Source organism: Bos javanicus, chromosome 2 (genome assembly GCF_032452875.1).
Source record: "Bos javanicus breed banteng chromosome 2, ARS-OSU_banteng_1.0, whole genome shotgun sequence".
Taxonomy (NCBI): Eukaryota; Metazoa; Chordata; class Mammalia; order Artiodactyla; family Bovidae; genus Bos; species Bos javanicus.
The window spans coordinates 79,002,343-79,021,919 of record NC_083869.1 but is presented as its reverse complement, the minus strand read 5'-3'; the positions used below and the strand labels follow the sequence as shown (position 1 = coordinate 79,021,919).

Sequence of the window (19,577 nt, the reverse complement as noted above, 5' to 3'; positions counted from 1 at the left end):
GACTCGATGGACATGAGTTTGAGCAAGCTCCAGGAGATGGTGAAAGACAGGGAAGCCTGGTGTGCCGCAGTCTGTGGGGTCGCTAAGAGTCAGAAATGACTGAGCGACTGAATAACAACAATGCTCATGAGGAACCATTGAGAAGTGATGCACTGAGGAACTTTCATTGACTGATACACACCCATTATATAAAATTACTTTTGAGCACCCAACACATTTGTTCCTGCCATTGACCCCGAGAGTCCACCAGGGAGGTCAAGTGAGTTGCTCAAGAACCCAGGACCAGGAAAAGAGTAGCCAGGTCCCAAACCCAGGGAACGGGGACTCTGCCACCTGCACTCCAGCCACTGGAAGCCATCATCATCAATTGTTATCATGGGAAGGATGATGTGATACTGTGATTTATAATAAATATATATTTGGTCATTCAGATAACCAAAATGTATTTCTCATATATTTTGGTCTTTGTCCACTGTTCCTGGCTTAGAGCTCCCCAAACCCTCAGAATTTCTTAAGTGTTGAGAGTGATAAAGGTGTCTTTTGTTGGTTGAATAAGGTGACTTTTGGAAGCCCCTAAGGTTGTAGGCTGGTTGCCAGGGGAACCAACCATACAATTAGAGGTTTGTAACTTTTAGTATCACCCCCTTGATTTCTGGAATGGGAATGTGTCTCGAGGTTGATGGTCAGTCACCACTGATGGATTTTTTAAAATCTATGGTCAATGGGCTTTTTAAAATTGAAGTTTAGTTGATTTACAATGTTTTGTTAATTTCTGCTGTACAGTAAAATGATTCAGTTTTATATATATATATATACATTCTTTTTCATATTCTTTTCCATTATGGTTTATCATAGGATAGTGAATATAGTTTCCTGTGCTATAATGAGGATCTTGTTACTTATCCATCCTATATAATAGTTTGCAATGTGGGTTCAGTAACCTTTTATAATAAATCAGTAATCTGAGTAAATCATGGGTAAACTGATTTTCCCAAGTTCTGTGAGCCCTTCTAGCACATTAATGGAACCCAGGGAGGGAGTGGTTGGCACCTCCAGTTTGTAGCCGGCTGGTGGGAAGCACAGGTGACATCTGAGATGAGGGTGATCCTGTAGGACTGAGTCCTTTACCTGTGAAGTCTGATTCCATCTCTGGGTAGACAGTGTCAAAATTGAGTTGAGTTGCCTGTTGCTGTGGGGAAGCCTTTCCCACACATGTTGGAATTGGGCTTGGGAATGCTTTTCTGATGAGGTTCACTCATATTTTTAGTAGGTCCATTCTTTGTAATACTAGGAATTTGGGAACCAACACTTCAGCCAGTGCCATGGGGTATTTCTAGAGGGACACTGCACCCCTATATTTGTTTCCTGAAGCTGTGCTCATGTGGGGAAGATGCCTGCTGGTCACTGGTCCCTCCCTCCCTCATGGGGCCCAGAAGCCACCTCTATAGACTGTTCTCTGACACCTGCCCGGTGGAGCCCAGAGCTGTGTCCCAGCATCAGCTCATGGAGTTCATCAGAGAATACAACAATCACAGTCATGTCTTTTGACTCTGAATGCTCTGTTATATTTCAAATTTATTTCCAATCAGAGCTGCATCTACGGGAGACAAAGGTGCCTTGGAGCTCTGGCACCTGCTGTTCCCCCCAAATGTCAAGGGCTGACGTTTGATACCATTGTCCCCAGTCAGCATGATGACAACTCACTCCTTGCTCCCCCAGGCCACCACCCCACTCACACCCAGCGAGGACTTCCACCCCCACGCAGGTGGTAACCTGTACAGCCCAGGAGGACTCAGACCTCCTCCGTCCGGCTGAGCACCCTTGGGTCCTGGGAGAGGACTCTCCAGCTGGATTCCTCCTTCGATCCTCGCCCCCACGCCGGGTGGCACCGGGTGTCCCAGGTGAGGTGCGTGTCTTGGGCTGTAGGGGGCGCTCGAGGGCTGCCCAGTGCTGCAGGTGATGGGGCAGGTGGTGGGGCTCTCTTTCCTGGACTGGGAGGCATGGGGGGAGCTGAGTCCTGGTAAAGTCCTTCAGATAAAGTACTCCTTTTTGCTGTTGCCACCGTTGTCCTGGAAGGACGGGTCGTCCTGCAGGGCCACGTCCGCGCTCTCGGCGAACTCCGTGCCCTTGGCCTCGTTGGTGTGGTATGTGCCCTTGTGCCGGTACATGTAGTGCAGCATGAGCAGGAGGAGGCCGACCAGCACGAAGGCCATAGCCGCGATCACGCCTGAAGGAGGGGAAGCACACAACTCAGTGTGGGGGGCAGGGGCTGGACTGGGGTGCGGGCGGGGCAGGCATGCCCACGGGGGTGTGCCAGGACAGACATGCTGCTGGACAAACACCAAGCCTAGACAGGCTGACTCCTTCCTGCCTTACTGTTGCCCTGCCAAGTGCACTTGCCCCTCCCCGTGCCCGTCTAAGTGACCCCTGACTTCCCCACTCCCTCCACTCAGCACCCTCAGACTGAGGCTGGAATCATCTCAGAACTGACCCTGTTCTGAGGCCCTCCTGGTCCACTGAGGAAGGCAGACCTCCAAGCATCATCCACAGAATTCAACTCATGCTTTTGCCTAAAACTGAGAAGTTCATGGGACTTGAAACTTTTAATTTTAAATGTTTAATTCCAAAGAATTAGGTATTTTACACATAGATATTAAAAGAGTGAAAAATTTTATTTTATAAAGTCACGCTCGTTTTGTAAAACCTGGCAAATATAAAGAAATATAAATGGAAATGAAAATGTCCTTAATCCTTCTACTCAGAAATCACCAGTTAACAACCTGATGTTTTTCCCTTCCAAAAAGCATTCATGTTTAATCAAAGTTCTCCTTCAATCTTCAGATGAATGCATGCGTGCTGTCACTTTAGTCGTGTCTGACTCTATGTAACTCAATGGACCATAGCCTGCCAGGCTCCTCTGTCTGTGGGATTCTCCAGGCAATAACACTGGAGTGGGTTGCCATGCCCTTCTCCAGAGGATCCTCCCGACTCAGGGATTGAACCTGCGTCTATCTCCTGCATTGGCAGGCGGGTTCTTTACCACTAGTACCTCAGATGAATGGCCCCCTCTAAAACTCTGTGACACTTTGGTATTAAGAACTTGCAATCATCTTCAAACTCTTCTTACCGGAGTCCATCTGGCTGATTTGTAATTCTCCAAACACTTTTTATTTGACCGTTTTTCCATGTCTTTGCAAATGTTCTGTCTGCTGAAAATATTTTCCCCTCTTATCTTCCTGGTAAACTTGGATGCTCCCTTCTGAATCATGAGTCTCTACCACTTCCTCTAAGATTATCCTTTCCCTGCAGAGTGCATCACTCCATCCCTCAGTATTTCTCTTATACTTTACCAATCTGAGCTTTCTCAGTTTTAAAAGCTGGACAGTCCCAACCGGGCATGGGACTTAAAGTGCATGGTGTTGGGAAGACCAGTTGAACTGGCTGTCCTCTGGGTAGGAGGAAGGAGAGGAGGCGAGGGCTGTCCACAGGGTTGGGGGCAGGTTGGGTGAAATGTGGTCTGTGCTCCTCAGCCCAGTCCGGTTCCCCTATGCTCCTGGGAGACAGGTTCTGCGGCAGGGGTCTGGTGGTGCAGTGCCTGGGCTGGTCAGAAGGACCAGGTCACTCAGGGTCTTGGAGAGAGAGGATGAGTGGGAAGGATGGAAGAGTTAGGGTAGGATTAATGGGTGGCACTCTCACAACTTGGGAAGGGGTTCAAGCTCAGGTGTTTGCTTTAAAGTGCAGAAGAAACTCTCTGCCTTGACTTAGAAGGTAGGTTTACTGAGGGAGGGGCTGGTGGAGAATACGTATAGGCTATAGCTGAAGCCAGTCTCAGCTTTGTGGTACAATTTCCTCAACTTCCCGTTGCCGTTAGGCATTCCTGTCTGCATGATGTGAATGATATTATCTAAAAGAAAGAAGGTTCAGCTGTCCAGTGAGTAGGAGAACACCAGAGTGATTGTCTGCTTTTATCTATTTATATTTAATCATGAAGTTCCCTGAGCTATGAATGAACTATGGGAGATGTGTGAATCTCAGGACACCAAAAGCTGTATCTCACAGACTTAGTGGATCCTGAAACAGTTTGGGGTCATAGCCATGACCAACAAGGGCCAGTATGGGGTTCAAAGCAAGACTGGGGCAGGCTTAGAATGGAGGGACAGGTGTGTAAGACATCGGAAGGAAGAGTGTGGCTGGAGGGAGCTGGGGAAGAAGTCAGGAGCCTTGGTCAGCCCCTCAAGCCCACCCAGCCCTGCACATTCCTCACTGGAGTGGCTGTCCCTCCAGATTCCAACCCTGTGGATCTAGGGCCTGACAGGCCCTGATTCGGCTGTATTGGCCCCTCGTCCACCAGGATGCTGTGTTGGACATTCTTACAGAGACCGAGTCCCTGGCCCACCTTCTAACCACCTTTGAGGGAAGGAAGTTGAGGCCATGGCAGGCCCTCCCGTGAGTCTTTCCTCTGACTCTCCTGCCTACTTGCAGGGCCCCAGGACCACATACCTGCAATGACAGCGATGTTGATCTCACTCGAGGCCATCCCCGGGTTGGGCTCTGTAGACAGAACAGAAGAGCCTGAGATGAGAAAGGATGGCTACCCACACCCTGCAATGTCTCCAACGAGCTTATACCCTCTGCTCGCAGGTGCACTGGCCCAGGGTGCACAGGAAACTGCATGGTACATGGACAGGCCTCTGGCTGGGAGCACAGAGCAGGGCCCAGGCTCTGCTTGGCTGCTGACCATTGCTGGAGAGCGCTGTGTGAACCCTAGGGCTGTCAGACACCATTATGGCATCTCCAGGACGTGAGGGACCCCTGCTGCATCCCTATCGCCCCTCTGACCTAGAGCTCTCCCTGTACCTGCTCACCAGACACCTGTGCAGGGTGTGATGACAGGTCCAGTTGTGTTTAGTGCAGCATCACCTGCCCCTGCAGGCCTTAGCTTTTCTCGTGATGATGGTAAAAACAGACCACGTGTGGGGTGTCCGCATATGTCAGTTGTTGGTTTAGCTGCTGTCCATCTAGTATACCATGTGCATGGTGTACTGGGGGCTTCCCAAGTGGTGCAGTGGGAAAGAGTCTGCCTGCTAATGCAGGAGATGAACAGGAGATGAGGAGGATGAACAGGAGATGAACAGGAGATTTGATCCCTGGGTTGGGAAGATCCCCTGCAGGAGGAAATGGCAACCCAGTCCAGTATTCTTGCCTGGAGAATGCCATGGATAGGAGCCTGGAGGGCTACAGTCATGGGGTTGCAAAGCATAGGACATGACTGAGCGACAGCACCACCGCTTTTATTATCCCATTTCACAGGTGGGCCACTGAGGCTCAGAGAGTGATGTGCCCACCATCACATAGCTTGTCGGTGGTCAGGCTTGAGACCGGGACTTAGTCTGCCTTCTCTGAGGGGCCCTGTGTCTCATCTATCTTGAAGATGCCCCTCCCAGAGATCCCTGTCTGAGACCCTACACAGGCCTCTGCATTCTTCTTCTATGGGAGAGGCACTCTGTGGGACTATCTAAGTTACTGAGTGTGTTTTTCCAAAGCTCAGTGATCTAGACAGAAGGCTAGGATGTGCAGGAGAGCAGGAACCTCCCCTCTGGGAGATGGGTGAGAGGAAGGATTTATTAGAGCATGGAAACTTCAGTGTTCACATGGAAATCCCATTGTCCCATTACAAGGGTGCCTCCTATTAAAACAGAGAAGAATGCTTCATAATAGTCATTTCCATTCAGAGAGTCACTTTAATTATAGTGTGATGAGGTCATTCTCCCCAGCGAAGCTGCCAGATGCCTCTTTCTGATAAGAAGCTGGCTGGTGGTGGGAGGAAGTGGGGGTTCCAGGTTTGAGGCCCCCAGAGGAGGGAGGGTCAGGCTGAGGGCTCTGGGGCCAGCATAGAGCCTGGAGGTGGGGGAGAGGAGAAAACAAAGCCTCAAGTCAGCAAAAAGACAGAGCAGGTGTCAGGACGGGGGAGGGAGGCACAGACAAGGGAAGGTCAAGTGGATGCTGGACACCTCAATCCAGGGTGATCAAATGCAGCTTGGGACTTAGTATCTAGCACATCAGTTCAGTTCAGTTCAGTCACTCAGTTGTGTCCGACTCTTTTCGACCCCATGATTCGCAGCACGCCAGGCCTCCCTGTCCATCACCAGCTCCCGGAGTTCATCCAGACTCATGTCCATCGAGTCAGTGATGCCATCCAGCCATCTCATCCTCTGTCGTCCCCTTCTCCTCCTGCCCCCAATCCCTCCCAGCATCAGAGTCTTTTCCAATGAGTCAACTCTTTGCATGACGTGGCCAAAGTACTGGAATTTCGGCTTCAGCATCATTCCCTCCAAAGAAATCCCAGGGCTGATCTCCTTCAGAAGGGACTGGTTGGATCTCCTTGCAGTCCAAGGGACTCTCAAGAGTCTTCTCCAACACCGCAGTTCAAAGGCATCAATTTTTCGGTGCTCAGCCTTCTTCACAGTCCAACTCTCACATCCATACGTGACCACAGGAAAAACCAGAGCCTTGACGAGACAGACCTTTGTTGGCAAAGTAATGTTTCTGCTTTTGAATATGCTATCTAGGTTGGTCATAACTTTCCTTCCAAGGAGTAAGCGTCTTTTAATTTCATGGCTGCAGTCACCATCTGCAGTGATTTTGGAGCCCCAAAAATAAAGTCTGACACTGTTTCCATTGTTTCCCCATCCATTTCCCATGAAGTGATGGGACTGGATGCCATAATCTTCATTTTCTTTTTTTTTTTTTTTAAAGGTTGATTTTTTTTTTAATAGCTTTTGTTTTTTTGTAAATTTGTGTGTGTGTGTGTGTGTCGCGAAGGGGGGTGGTTTGGGGAAGGGGGGTGGTCCTTAGAAAATCTGAAGAGATACACAGGTCCAGGCAAAGCAAAGAGGGGGGTGTCTGGGGGTGAGGGCCGGAGGCTGCTCTGCCTGGCCCCACTCCTATCGCAGAAGAGGAGGAGACTGAGCTGAAGCCCCTCACGTCCTGGCAACACCAAGTTGGAGGGGAGGGGAGACGGAGCAGGCTTTGCATAGATACAGAGTCAGAGGAGCGGGCCGGGGGCCCTCGTGGTGGGGAGGTGGGATGGAAGGGCTCCCCCAGCCCCTCCGGGAGGCTGTGAGGAGGGGGGCGTTTGGTCGGGGGTTCTCCGAGCGGGGCCTCACAGGTCGCTCTCTCCGTACAGGGCTGTGGAGAAGGACTTATAGTCGAGGGCGCCAGGCACGGCGTCAGGGCCCTGGTAGGGCGCCATGCGGGCGATGCAGTACTCGGCCTGGTCGGGCGGCAGCTCTCTCCGCAGCTCCTCGGCTGTGATGAAGTTCTTGTCCCCAGCCAGGACCTTGAAGTTGAGCTTTAAGCAAACTTTTTCACTGTCTACTTTCATTTTCATCAAGAGGCTTTTTAGTTCCTCTTCACTTTCTGCCATAAGAGTGGTGTCATCTGCATATCTGAGGTTATTGATATTTCTCCCAGCAATCTTGATTCCAGCTTGTGTTTCCTCCAGTCCAGCGTCTCGTGATGTACTCTGCATGTAAGTTAAATAAGCAGGGTGACAATATACAGCCTTGATGTACTCCTTTTCCTATTTGGAACCAGTCTGTTGTTCCATGTCTAGTTCATAGTAGGCATTTAATAAACATTTACTGAATGCATGATTCCTAGGATAAAAGCATGCATACAAATGAATGCATTTAGAGGCCAGCATTCTAGAACTTCCTAGATTACTGAGCCCCTCAGAGTTAAGTAAGAAAGAACAGAACCTTCCTTAAGTCAGCATGGATGGGTATAGAAGCTCAAATACCCAAGATTGCTGTGAGGAATTTTCCGGGTGAAGGCAAGCCTTTCTTAAGTCAAATTTGTCCAGTGCAGCCAGGATTAGAAAGGACTGTTATTTCTCTTTTAAAAACAATTGGCAATTGCTTGCCATTTGCCAGGTACCATTCTTAACACTTAAGGTATTTTAATTCAAATAGTCCCAGCGACAATCCCATTCAGTACTAGTTACTCTTATTCCCTTATCACAGATTTGGAAGCTAAGCTCCAGAAAAGTGTAACTGATTTCCCTGGGTTGGAGTCTCTCCTGTCTGTGCCTGAGCAGCCTTGGGTCGGCACACTTAACCCTGCAGGTCCTGCCCAATGATGAGCCTAGATGAGCTGGGTGAGGACCAGAGGTAAGGGCTTGGATCACTTGAGGGTGAATTTCTTGGCTTATGTGTAGAGACCAGATATTAATTTGTTCAAGTCACACCATGTGACTGACTCCATGGTAGTGACACTTCAGCCTGGCCAGACCTGCCACATAGGTCAGAACAGGCATAGAAGAAGATGCCTGGGCATGTCTGGGAAGGTGGGGATGGTGTAAGATGGTGGTTCTCAAAGTGTGGTCCCTAAAACAACAGGATTTCCTGGTAGCCTGTTAGAAATGCACATTCCTGGGCTCTACATTTTTGTACCAGAAATGCTGGAGTTGGGGCCCAGGTGATTCTGACGCACATTCAGGGTTGAGAACTGCTGGTGTGAGAGAAGGGTTTCCAGAAAGGGTTTATCAAGATGGGTTTATGAAGGATGAATAGGAGTTTGCTGCACAGACAAGAGTATAAGCATTCCAGGCAGAGAGCTTAGCCCCTATAACAATGCTCACTTCTCTCTAGTTCTCAGTTTTCTCCCCAAATAACTGCTTGCCATCCATGGCACCAAGGGTCCTAAAACCTGGGCTTTGATCTCTTGCCTCTGGAGATGCTTCAGTGAGAGTCACTGGCTACACCACCCTGTGCTTTCAGCTGGCAGCAAGGACATGGGATATCTGCAGAAGGCTAGTTGGAATAAGCTCAGACCCTGTGCAGGAAGTTGACAGGTTAGTATGCAACTGGATTAAGAGCCTGGAATGAAAGGTCACACATTGCTGAGGTTCAAGGGTACATATGAGCTTGGAATTACGATCACTGTGAGCTCAGGATCTGGGGTGGGGGTTGATGGGTAACTTAAGGTAGCAGGGTGGGGTGTTTATGGCAAAGCAAAATGTTATTTATGGTCAGATGTGGGTCTGAGATCGGAAGCAGACAACAGTCTAGTCCTGAGACTGGACAAGTATGAGTGGCCTCCCCGCTTTCTGTAGAGACCCAAAGTACCCTGTGTTTTTCCTTCCTAGCTCTCCTTGAGACTGCAACGCCCTCACCAGAGATGAGGAGCTTCCCTGGTGGCTGAGCAGTAAAGAATACTCCTGCCAGTGCAGGAGATGTGGATTCAATCTCTGAGTTGGGAAAATCCCCTGGAGAAGGAAATGGCAACCTGCTCCAGTATTCATGCCTGGGAAATTCCAAGAACAGAGGAGCCTGAGGACTACAGTCCATGGGGTCGCAAAGAGTCAGACGACTGACCAACTAACACACGTTTGTGGTACCTAGCTCAGAATAGGTATTTATCAGTTGTAGCCACTGGCTTGATTCTGAGTCTTATTGTTGATATTACTCTGGGTCCATCACCTTCAGCTGGCATACTGTTTAGGGAGCTCTGACTTCTTGTGCACACACACACCGTGAGCATATTGATCTGAGTCACAGTGTAAAGTGGGTTTCTTACTGAGGGTATCATTCACCATGATGTTTACAGACCGTGATTTAGACAACTAAAGAGTCTCTTGATGAGGATGAAAGAGGAGAGTGAAAAAGCTGGCTTAAAATTCAACATATAAAAAACTAAGATCATGGCATCTGATCCCATCACTTCATGGCAAATAGATGGGGGAAAAGTGGAAAGAGTGACAGATTTTATTTTCTTGGACTTGAAAATCACTGCAGATGGTGACTACAGCCATGGAATTAAAAGATGTTTGCTCCTTGGAATGAAAGCTATGACAAACCTAGACAACGTATTAAAAAGCAGAGCTATCACTTTGCCAACAAAAGGTGCATATAGTCAAAGCTATGATTTTTCCAGTAGTCGTGTATGGATGTGAGAGCTAGACCATAAAGAAGGCTGAGTGCCAGAGAATTGATGCTTTTGAATTGTGGTACTGGAGAAGATTCTTGAGAGTCCCTTGAAGTGCAAGGAGATCAAGCCAACCAATCCTAAAGGAGATCAAATCAATCAATTCTAAAGGACATCAACCCTGAATGTTCATTGGATGGACTTATGCTGAAGCTGAAGCTCCAGTACTTTGGCCACCTAAATCAAAGAGGTGACTCACTGGAAAAGACCCAGATGCTGGAAACGACTGAGGGGAGGAGGAGAAGGGGGTGACTGAGGATGAGATGGTTGGATGGCATTACTGACCCAATGAACATGAATTTGAGCAAACTTCGAGAGATAGTGAAGGACAGGGAAGCCTGGAGTGCTGCAGTACATGGAGTCACAAAGAGTTAGACACGACTTAGCAACTAAACAACAATGACAGAAAAGAATAAACTAAACCCTTTTTTCTATAGTATCGGGTTCAAGGGCAGCCTGATCAAGAGATCAAGCGAGAAGCTGACAGAAGGAGAACAAAGTACGGCTGATTTCTACTTCACTTGCATCATACCTGTGAAAGCTCTTGTGGGTGGGTGATGGCTGAGGAATGGCCAAGCAGTCTGATACCTCTGGGCTTCTGAACCCTCTGTGTGGTCACCCAGCTGCAGAACTTGCCAGAGGGGGGCCAGGTCAAGGGTGGGGACATCAGGTGTTTCCTGTAGCTGTGGATCCAGAGAGGAAGGGAAGGGCTGCTCCTGCCCCAGCTCTCATGTGGGGATGTCACCACCTCCCATGGAGGTGGGGTATGGGGGTAGGTACCAGGGGAGGCTGATGCTCCAGTGAATCTTGGGAATTTTCAGGGGTGGGCACAATATTCTAGGACTAGAGAAGTGCTGACACAGGTCCTGGGGGTTCAGCCTTGGGGTGGGGGGTGGGGATCAGGGGGAGGAGGTCTTAGTAGGCAGAAGGCACTGGGTGAAGTTGCCTCTTAGCTCTGAACAGCAAGCCAGCAAAAAGGAAGCCTTTGCCCCTTTTTGTGAATTACAGATAATAAAATGCATGCCCAGAGAGCTCAAGTAAGAGGTCAAAGTCTCACAGATGGAAGGAGCAGCGCCTGTGTTGTAACCTGGGATGCCACAGCTCTAAAATGTGTTCTCTCTCCTCAGCGCCAGCTGCTGAAGTTGGAAATGGCCTTGCTCCTGCACTATATGTAATTTGGCTGCAGCCAACTCCCTGCTGATTTCCCAGGTCTGCAGGGTGGTCAGTCGCCTGTCCCCTGGTCGAAGGCAGCAGCCCTGGGGGGCAGCAGGGTGTAGAGGTGCTGCTCCTCCACGTAGGCGACATTCTCCGTTCCGCCTGGCAGCTTGGACACAACTAACAGGACACAGCCTTAAGCAGCAGCTGGATTCTCAGGGGTCTAGTAGTGTTTCTCAGATGTCGCAATGCTTAGGCACTGGCCCCAGAGACACAAGTTGACCCTCCTGTCACCAGCAAGGGCCTCACTTTTCTTGTATTTTCCGATAAAGCTGTGCTGGGAAGTTCTTTTTCCTGCAAGGCTCGGTCTTCCTACCTCCCCACCCACTTCTAATGATTTTTCCTCCTGCTTCAGAGGTCCTGGAAGAAGCATCCCATTCCTGTTTCCCATTGCCCACCTGGTCCAGCCAAGAAAAGAATTCGCACACAGGGCGGAGGACTCTGGGAAAAGGAAGATTATTTTAGTCTTAGAATCCTGAAGGGAAACTCGGTGTGTCACGAAGTCTTGGGTGAATTCAAGCCATGACAACGGTGTGGATGTCAGAAATGCAGTGGCAGCCACGTCTGTTGCTTGATGGTATTGGGTCAGAAAAGTCACTTTACCCAGCGAATCCAGGGGAAGGGGGCAATGGCTTTGTGTGAGTCTGACTTGGGTCCAGGGGAGGGACAGGAACCTTTGTGGCTATAGATAATTCTCCTTTGCTTGCACTGGAGTTTCTCCTTCCTTTTCTACATTCTGGCCTCAAAGGCCTGATGCAAGTAAAGTAGAAATTAGCTGACAACTGATGTTTACTAACTGACTTTCCTTTGGGGTAATAAAAAGGTCAAAGACATTTATTTTTCTTTGGTCTGTTGTTAATCTTGCTCTGAAAGGGTGTAGTCTCAAGCCAAAGCACTCCAAGGAAAGAAATGGATAGCTTGTTATACAATTTCTGTTTCTTGCAAACCAGCATTTGCCCAGCCCCAGGCTTCATGGTATGTGGAAAGGATGAGATCTGTCCCCAAGACACTTATGACATGGTTGAGACCAGATACATTTATGTGAAAGTTAGACCCTGTGTCTTCGAGTGTCAATATGAGCAATAAAGACGTGCCTCGGAAACAGAGTCACAGATGCAGAGAAAAAACTTATGGTTGCCAAGGGGGAAGATGGGGGAGGGGAAATGGGGAGAAGGAAACATTGGGAGATTAGGATTGACTGGAGTGGGGTGCCGTTGCCTTCTCCAATTAGGATTGACACACACACATTATTATATATAAAACTGATAACTGATAAGAATCTACTGCATAGCACAGGCAACTTGACTCAACATTCTGTAATGACTGTAAGGGAAAGGAATCTGAAAAAGAGTGAATATTTGTATATGCATAACTGATTCACTTTGCTGTATACCTGAAACTAATACCACACTGTAAATCAATGATACTCCAATAAAAATTAATAATAAAATAAAAGATGTGCCTGGGGCTGCTCTAGAGGGAACTCAACCATCAGACTCAGCCCCAGGATGCCCAGGTTCTAGGACAGTGAGGAAACTCAGGATTTTGTTCATTCGTTCTTTCCTTTGGCAAACTCTCTTTAGCACCTACTACATCCCAGCAATGTGGCAGAGAGTTAGGGCAAGGTCCCTGCCTTCAAGGAACAGATCTTACAGTAGAGACAAGGATGTCTATGGGAAACTTCAGAAAGGGTAATTCTCTGGGTTCTCATGAAGGCTTTATAGAGGAGGTGGTCCCCAAGACTGGCCTTCTGAGACGCTGAGTGGGCAATGCCAGCAGCGGTGGTAAGAGAAGGATGCAAATGGAAAGGTCGTGATGAGAGGTGACACAGGAGGATCTCCAGGTGGGTCTACCTGTTGGGATACCTGGTCGTCATGGGTCAGGGTCTGGGCTCCCAGGAGCTGCTGGTTGTATGCTGGAGGAGGGGAGTTATCTGCCTGCAACTGCCAGCAGGTCACCCTTCCTATCTGTGCAGAGAGCCTGTGTCCACTTACCCAGGCTCCCAGATCAAATTCTAAGGACAAAGTACCTGGGCAGGTAAGGCCCACGTGAATCTGATGTGCCTTGGTGAGAATGTGTCTGCTAGTCTCAAGGTCAAAATGATTGCCCTCATGGTCCCTTGTGTTCAGGTCAGTTCAGTCTCTCAGTCGTGTCCAACTCTTTGCGACCCATGACTGCAGAACACCAGACTTCCCTGTCCGTTACCAACTACCGGAATCTACTCAGACTCAACCATCTCATTCTCTATCATCCCCTTCTCCTCCCACCTTCAATCTTTCTCAGCATCAGGGTCTTTTCTAATGAGTCGGTTCTTCAAATCAAGTGGACAAGTATTGGAGTTTCAGCTTCAGCATCAGTCCTTCCAATGACTATTCAGGACTGATTTCCTTGAGGATGGACTGATTGGATCTCCTTGCAGTCCAAGGAACTCTCAAGAGTCTTCTCCAACACCACAGTTCAAAAGCATCAATTCTTCAGTGCTCAGTTTTCTTTATAGTCCAACTCTCACATCCATACATGACTACTGGAAAAACCATAGCTTTGACTAGACAGACCTTTGTTGGTAAAGTAATGTCTCTGCTTTTTAATATGCTGCCTAGGTTGGTCATAGCTTTTCTTCCAAGGAGCAAGTGTCTTTTAATTTCATGGCTGCAGTCACCATCTGCAGTCCCTTGTGTGTCGCCTTATAAATAATCTCCCCAATCCCAGGGCAGCCAAATCGCCGTGCAATGTCATCACATTGCTCTGAAACCCCATCCAAAGATTCAGCCTTATTTGCCTCCTCCTGGCTGTGATCCAGCTTTCCCTGTTGCCCCGGTGCCTGCTTATACTGTATAAAAACAGGGACAGGTGTCTGGTGGGTACCGAAGCCTTGCATGCTGCAACACACCAGCCATATCACTATACATGGGTGAAGCACTGGGACTTGGGATGGGGAGAAGAGAGGTGGGCTCCCTACCCTGGAGAATAGAGCCATTCCTGACATTGATAAACTGGCAGATAAGGGAGCTGGAAAGGGGGTCTTCGTGCCTCTGGATCCTTACTCAGGGAGTTTTCATATCCAGGCATTGCTATTTGAGGGATGTGCTCAATAGAGGGGAACTGAAAGTTGAGGATGCTGTAACTCACAGCCCAGAGTATCTGCTTTCCTCCAGCTATATTTCCCTGCTATTATTCCTGAGGTTTTTTGTTTTTTTTTTTAATACAGTCTTATTCCAATACAGAAGTCACCACTGTCCATACATGGATGTTCCTCTGAAAGAGGGGCCTCGTCAGCTTTGGGTTGTGTGGAGTTTGGGATTTATTAAGAGGGCAGTAAATAGCCTCAAGGCACACTCAAGGAACCACTCTTTCCTCTCCACACCCTACCCTTCTTCCTCCTGAAGATCTGAGGATTTCTAAGAAAATGGAATTCAAAAGAGACCGGAAGAAGGGGAGGAAAACATCCCAGTCTGGCTGCTGTGTGTGGTCCTGGGGAGGAGCCTGGAACTTGGTCTCCATCTGCTGCTTGGGCGGGGGCAGGGCCAGAGAAGTGTCTGGTCTAGAATCTCAGATAAGACAACACTAATACCACCAAAAAGAGCTCAGAAGGTTTGCTCTTTGTGGCAGAGCAGCTGGTGTTGAAACAGCTGGTGTGGCTTTAGCACACTGGAAAAGGAGAGAGGAGAACCAACCATATTATTAATATATGCATATTGTTGTTCAGTTGTGTCTGACTCTTTGCGACCCCATGGACTGCCACACACCAGGCTTCCCAGTCCTTCACCATCTTCTGGAGCTTGCTCAAACTCACGCCCATTGAGGCAGTGATGCCATCCAACCATCTCATTCTCTGTCGTTCCCTTCTCCTGCCTTTAATCTTTTCCAGTATCAGGGTCTTTTCCAATGAGTTGGCTCGTCACAGCAGGTGGCCAAAGTATTGGAGTTTCAGCATCAGCATCAGTCCTTCCAATGAATATTTAGGATTGCTTTCCTTTAGGATTGACTGGTTTGATCACCTTGCAGTCCAAGGGACTCTCAAGAGTCTTCTCCAACACCACAATATATTGGCTGCACCTCATCCGCATGATGGAATCTTAGTTCTCCAGCCAAGGATGGATTCCCCACCCACTCCCAGCCCCACTGCAGTAGAAGCCAGATTTTTAACCAACAGATCACCATGGAAGTCCTTTTTTTTGGTCCTCAACTATAATATTTATTTATTGTTAGGACTTCCCTGGTGGCTCAGACGGTAAAGCGTCTGTCTACAATGTTGGAGACCTGGGTTCGAGCCCTGGGTTGGGAAGATCCCCTGGAGAAGGAAATGGAATTCCACTCCAGTACTATTGCCTGGAAAATCCCATGGACAGAGGAGCCTGGTAGGCTACAGTCTATGGGGTTGCAAAGAGTTGGACACGACTGAGTGACTTCATTTTCATAATATTTATAGGCTTCCCAGGTAGCGCTAGTGGTAAAGAATCTGCCTGCCAATGCAGGAGACACAAGAGATGCGGGTTCCATCCCTGGGTTGGGAAGATACCCTGGAGAAGGGCATGGCAACCCCCTTCAGTATTTTTGCCTGGGAAATCCCATGGACAGAAGAGCCTAGTGGACTACAGTCCACGGGGTCACAAGAGTCAGACGCAACTTGGCGACTAAAGCACTACCATACATACATACATATATGTATACACACACACACACATATACATACATACACATATACATACATATATACACACACTTCTACATACATATACATATGTATGTATGTATATACTATTTAAGTTCTGATTTGCACAAGTCCCTTCATCAAGCCCAGTGATCTTCATGTTGAAAGAAGAGAAGGTGGATTCTGTCTGACAGAGAGACAGGGTACCTGCTCTGACCAAGGTCAGGATCAGGCTCCAGAGCCCAGCAGCAATTGGAAGGAATTTGCCGAGTTGTGGATAAAGAGGGAACAGATAAATGTACTCACCATACACTGAGTACAAGAAACAAGGCCCTAAAGAGGGGAGGCAGTAAATACCCTTAGGAATTGTACTAGTCTCCTCAAATGGTATGGTACTCCACCCTTCTCATCTCGAGGGATGATGACACCTGTGGTGTAGGAAAGAATTTTGGAGGCAAGCCCCTCCATGTCTCATACTCCCCTTTACTTATCTGTAACACAGAGATAGTAAACCCCCAGCCTAAAAGACTGACAGCTGAGGCCCTGGTTCTCACAGTTGAGTGTCCATGGGAAGTGCCTGGGGCACGGGATTTGTCACACCCCAACTCCGTGGGTCACTGCCCCCACCACCCAGATTCTGATCAGCAGGGCCGGGTTGGACCTGAAAGCCCGCATTTCTCACCTGTGCAGGTGATGCTGCTCTAGTCCAGGGGCTTCCCTCTGCAAACCACTGAACTCATGACCGTAAGTGCTACTGACAGCGCACGAGGCTCTGTTCAAACACTGTTACAGTCCTTTGACAGGGGGACAGGGGGTGGGGGGCTGGGACCCTCTCAGCAATGCAAACAAGCAGCTACAGCCACAGCTGCCTGGGCTACAGCCTCAGCGCCCTTTCTTTCAGGACCAGCTGATGGAGCTGGAGACCTGGCACAGTGACACAGTCTGAGCATTTGTCACCTCTGCTGGCTCCCCTGCCTGTCTGGGCAAGGGGACAGGGGACAATGTACCGAGGTCTGGTCGCTACGCATACCCTCTGACCAATGACCAGGGAGGAGGCTGCAGCGTTGTTCTCTGGAAATTCTGGAAGGTCCTCAGCTGGCCCTGGATGCCCATGTGTGCCCTGAGTGAGCGTGGTGACACCCAGGGAAGGAATGAGAGCCAAGGCTGATTCAGCTAAGTACACCCGGGCCCCGATGATGTAGCGGGCAAGGGCTTCTCCAGAGAAAGTTGTCAGGGGCACCAAAATGTCAAAGCAAGTGGGTTCTTGGAGATGCTCTGAGGAGCCAGAAAGTGACTGTGTGTCTCAATTAGCATGGCCTGGCTTCCCAACTCCCCACTCCCCCAGAGCCAGCTGGAGCCCGAAAGGCTCTGGACCTACTTTTTCCAGCCCTAGCTACATCTAGCCATGGGGATGATGAGGGTGCAAGAAAGCCCCACCTGCTAGATGGGAGCCCCCTGGGTACCTGTGAGCTGAGCATGATGACCTGGCATGGAGTGGACAGGGGACAACATGAAGGGTGGTCCCACAGGGTGACGTGAGCCCCCACTCACCACCTAGACCACCTTGGGGAGTGCCGCAGCCTCCCCAACCCATTTCCTTGGTGTCGGTTGCAATGGTGCTGCTCTGTAGTCACCATCCATAGACCTCTTATGAGTTAGACTAGCTATGTGAGTATCACTTATTATCCTTGTCCACAGTGTTGACACAGATTCAGTCAAAGTGGGGTTCTCACAGTGCCTCAGGATTTAATGAATCATGCCTGTGCAATGAAGTCTCCATAAAAATCTTAAAAGGAGAGATTTCAGAGAGCTTCCAGGTTGGTGAAGCAGAATGCCTCCATGTGCCGCCATGCTGGGTTCCAAACGCACAGAGGACTGAAGTTCCTTTGTTTGGGAACTTGCCCTGTGAATCTCTTCACTGGCTGTTGATCCCTTCCTTGTCTTCCTCTTTACCCTGGGGAGGCTGACCCTACTCTGCATCTCCCGAGCTTCCAGGCAGCTGCTTTCCATTTAAGTTGGGAGATGGCAGCAGGAAACTGCAGTTTTGGAGGACAGAGAGGGATGGTTATGTTTTCTTTGCTGCCTCCATGATGACGGCTCTTAACCAGATGATCTTCCTTTTACAACTTCCGCTGTTTAACTCCAAACACACCATCCCCACCCTTGCTCCATCAGCCTCTTTTACTATGGCTGAGAGAGACTAACAAGACCAGATTTACATGGCAGCGCTTGATCTCCTGCTGAAGCTTGAGCTCTTAACCACTTGAAACTGAATCTGCTTCTTTTCAAGAACAGAACAACTTCACGCAATGGAAGAAGTGGGTTGCCAACTCAGAAAACCAGGGGCTGAACTACTTTTGTTCTAGATACCAGTATATAGAATAATGCACTATTTTAAACTTGTTGTGAAGAAAAATTAAGAATGTACTTTATAAAACATAAAGCGCTACAAAAATTGTCATTATATTTCATGTATTTACACGCTATTATCTAAAATATATGCTGTCTAGATTGCTCAAAAAATGTGGGATTCTCAAAAATGGGTACCTTTCCTTCTCTCACACCTTCTTTGGTAAATATATCACCCCAAATATCAAACTCCATTTCTAGTCATTGATCCTGGAGAAATCACCTGAAACAGCAACAAAAATTCATGTTTGGCAAAGTATATTGCCATTGGGTTTAAGATGGAAAATAAGAGAGGACTAGCTAAATGTTTTGCGTCAAGAAATTGGTCCTGTAAATTATGATACATCCACAGGACAGACAGTTCTGCCTCACTTACTGAGGGACACATGGGAATTCTTAGTGACAGGGGGAAACGCTCATAGTATGATTTAATGGAGAGGAACAAGACTCTAAATATAAACTATGTTAAACATTCTAGAAAAGAGTCAGTAAAAGGAAAGAAAGGAAATACACTTTCTTGAGATGGTAGCTTTTGGGTCGTTATAGGTTAGGGGGTAGGTTTTGGGGGTATCGTTTTCTCCTAATATATAGATTTCACACACAACCTTATCCACATATATGTTCATGCATGCACCTGCAGCTGTATCACTGAGCTCCCTGGGCTGATGCAAGTGCTTCTCTAAGTCACGGTCCCCAGCCTTCACTGGTGGTGACGGTTATGCCCCAGCCAGGGCCAAGCACATGGATAGTGAGTGGATCCAGTTATGATGGGGAAGACAGCTCTATAAGGAGCAGCTGAACTGTGGAGGCCCAGGGAATGGGCCAGCGATGCTCCTCCCAGCCCTGATTTCAGGCTGGGGGACCAATGTGGGGACCAAGGACCTGACCTCTCCAGCTTAGAAAAGAGCAGAGGCCAGGGTTATAAAGCCTCTCCTTGCTGGGGGGTGGGGGAGAAACATCTGGCTGCTCTGAAGATTTATCTGAAGAGAATGTCTCCTCCCGCAGATCCGGCAAAAGCAGAACCAAGCCCCCCTGCCCCCCACCCCCACCCCGTGGCTCTGTGTGGCCAGTGTTTGTTCTCCCATTCACACCCTGAGGTTGCTGCTATTATGTGTCTGCCTGGCCTGTGAGTTAGATTTGGTCATAGACTTTCTTATCACAGGAAAGTCAGGCAGTAGGTGGAAGAACTTCCGTATCCTCACTTCTCCTTTCCTCCCCCTTTCTGAAGACAGTGTGGCCCCATGGGGAGGATCAGGGGCATCCATGGACCACCTTGGGCGTGTGAGGACCTAAAGACCCAGATGTAGAGGGAGCA

General features: G+C 48.7%; 1 protein-coding gene and 1 long non-coding RNA gene across 3 annotated transcripts in view; both read right to left on the bottom strand.

Annotated features, from left to right (window-relative positions):
• Window positions 1-1,542: 1,542 nt before the first annotated feature.
• The window catches only part of GYPC (glycophorin C (Gerbich blood group)), a 49,934-nt gene continuing 31,899 nt past the window's right edge, over window positions 1,543-19,577 (bottom strand). For both annotated transcript variants that reach the window (XM_061440273.1, XM_061440283.1), the window contains 2 exons: window positions 4,501-4,551; window positions 1,543-2,227 (listed from right to left, as the gene is read on the bottom strand). In XM_061440273.1, the coding sequence (XP_061296257.1) occupies window positions 2,031-2,227; window positions 4,501-4,551 (248 nt within the window). In that variant the 3' untranslated portion in view covers window positions 1,543-2,030. The remainder of the gene's footprint in view (window positions 2,228-4,500; window positions 4,552-19,577) is intronic.
• On the bottom strand, window positions 5,722-19,576 carry LOC133261731 (uncharacterized). Its single transcript, XR_009741089.1, has 2 exons — window positions 7,340-19,576; window positions 5,722-6,736 (listed from the first exon to the last, which is right to left on the bottom strand). It is a non-coding gene; the product is annotated as an uncharacterized LOC133261731 (long non-coding RNA).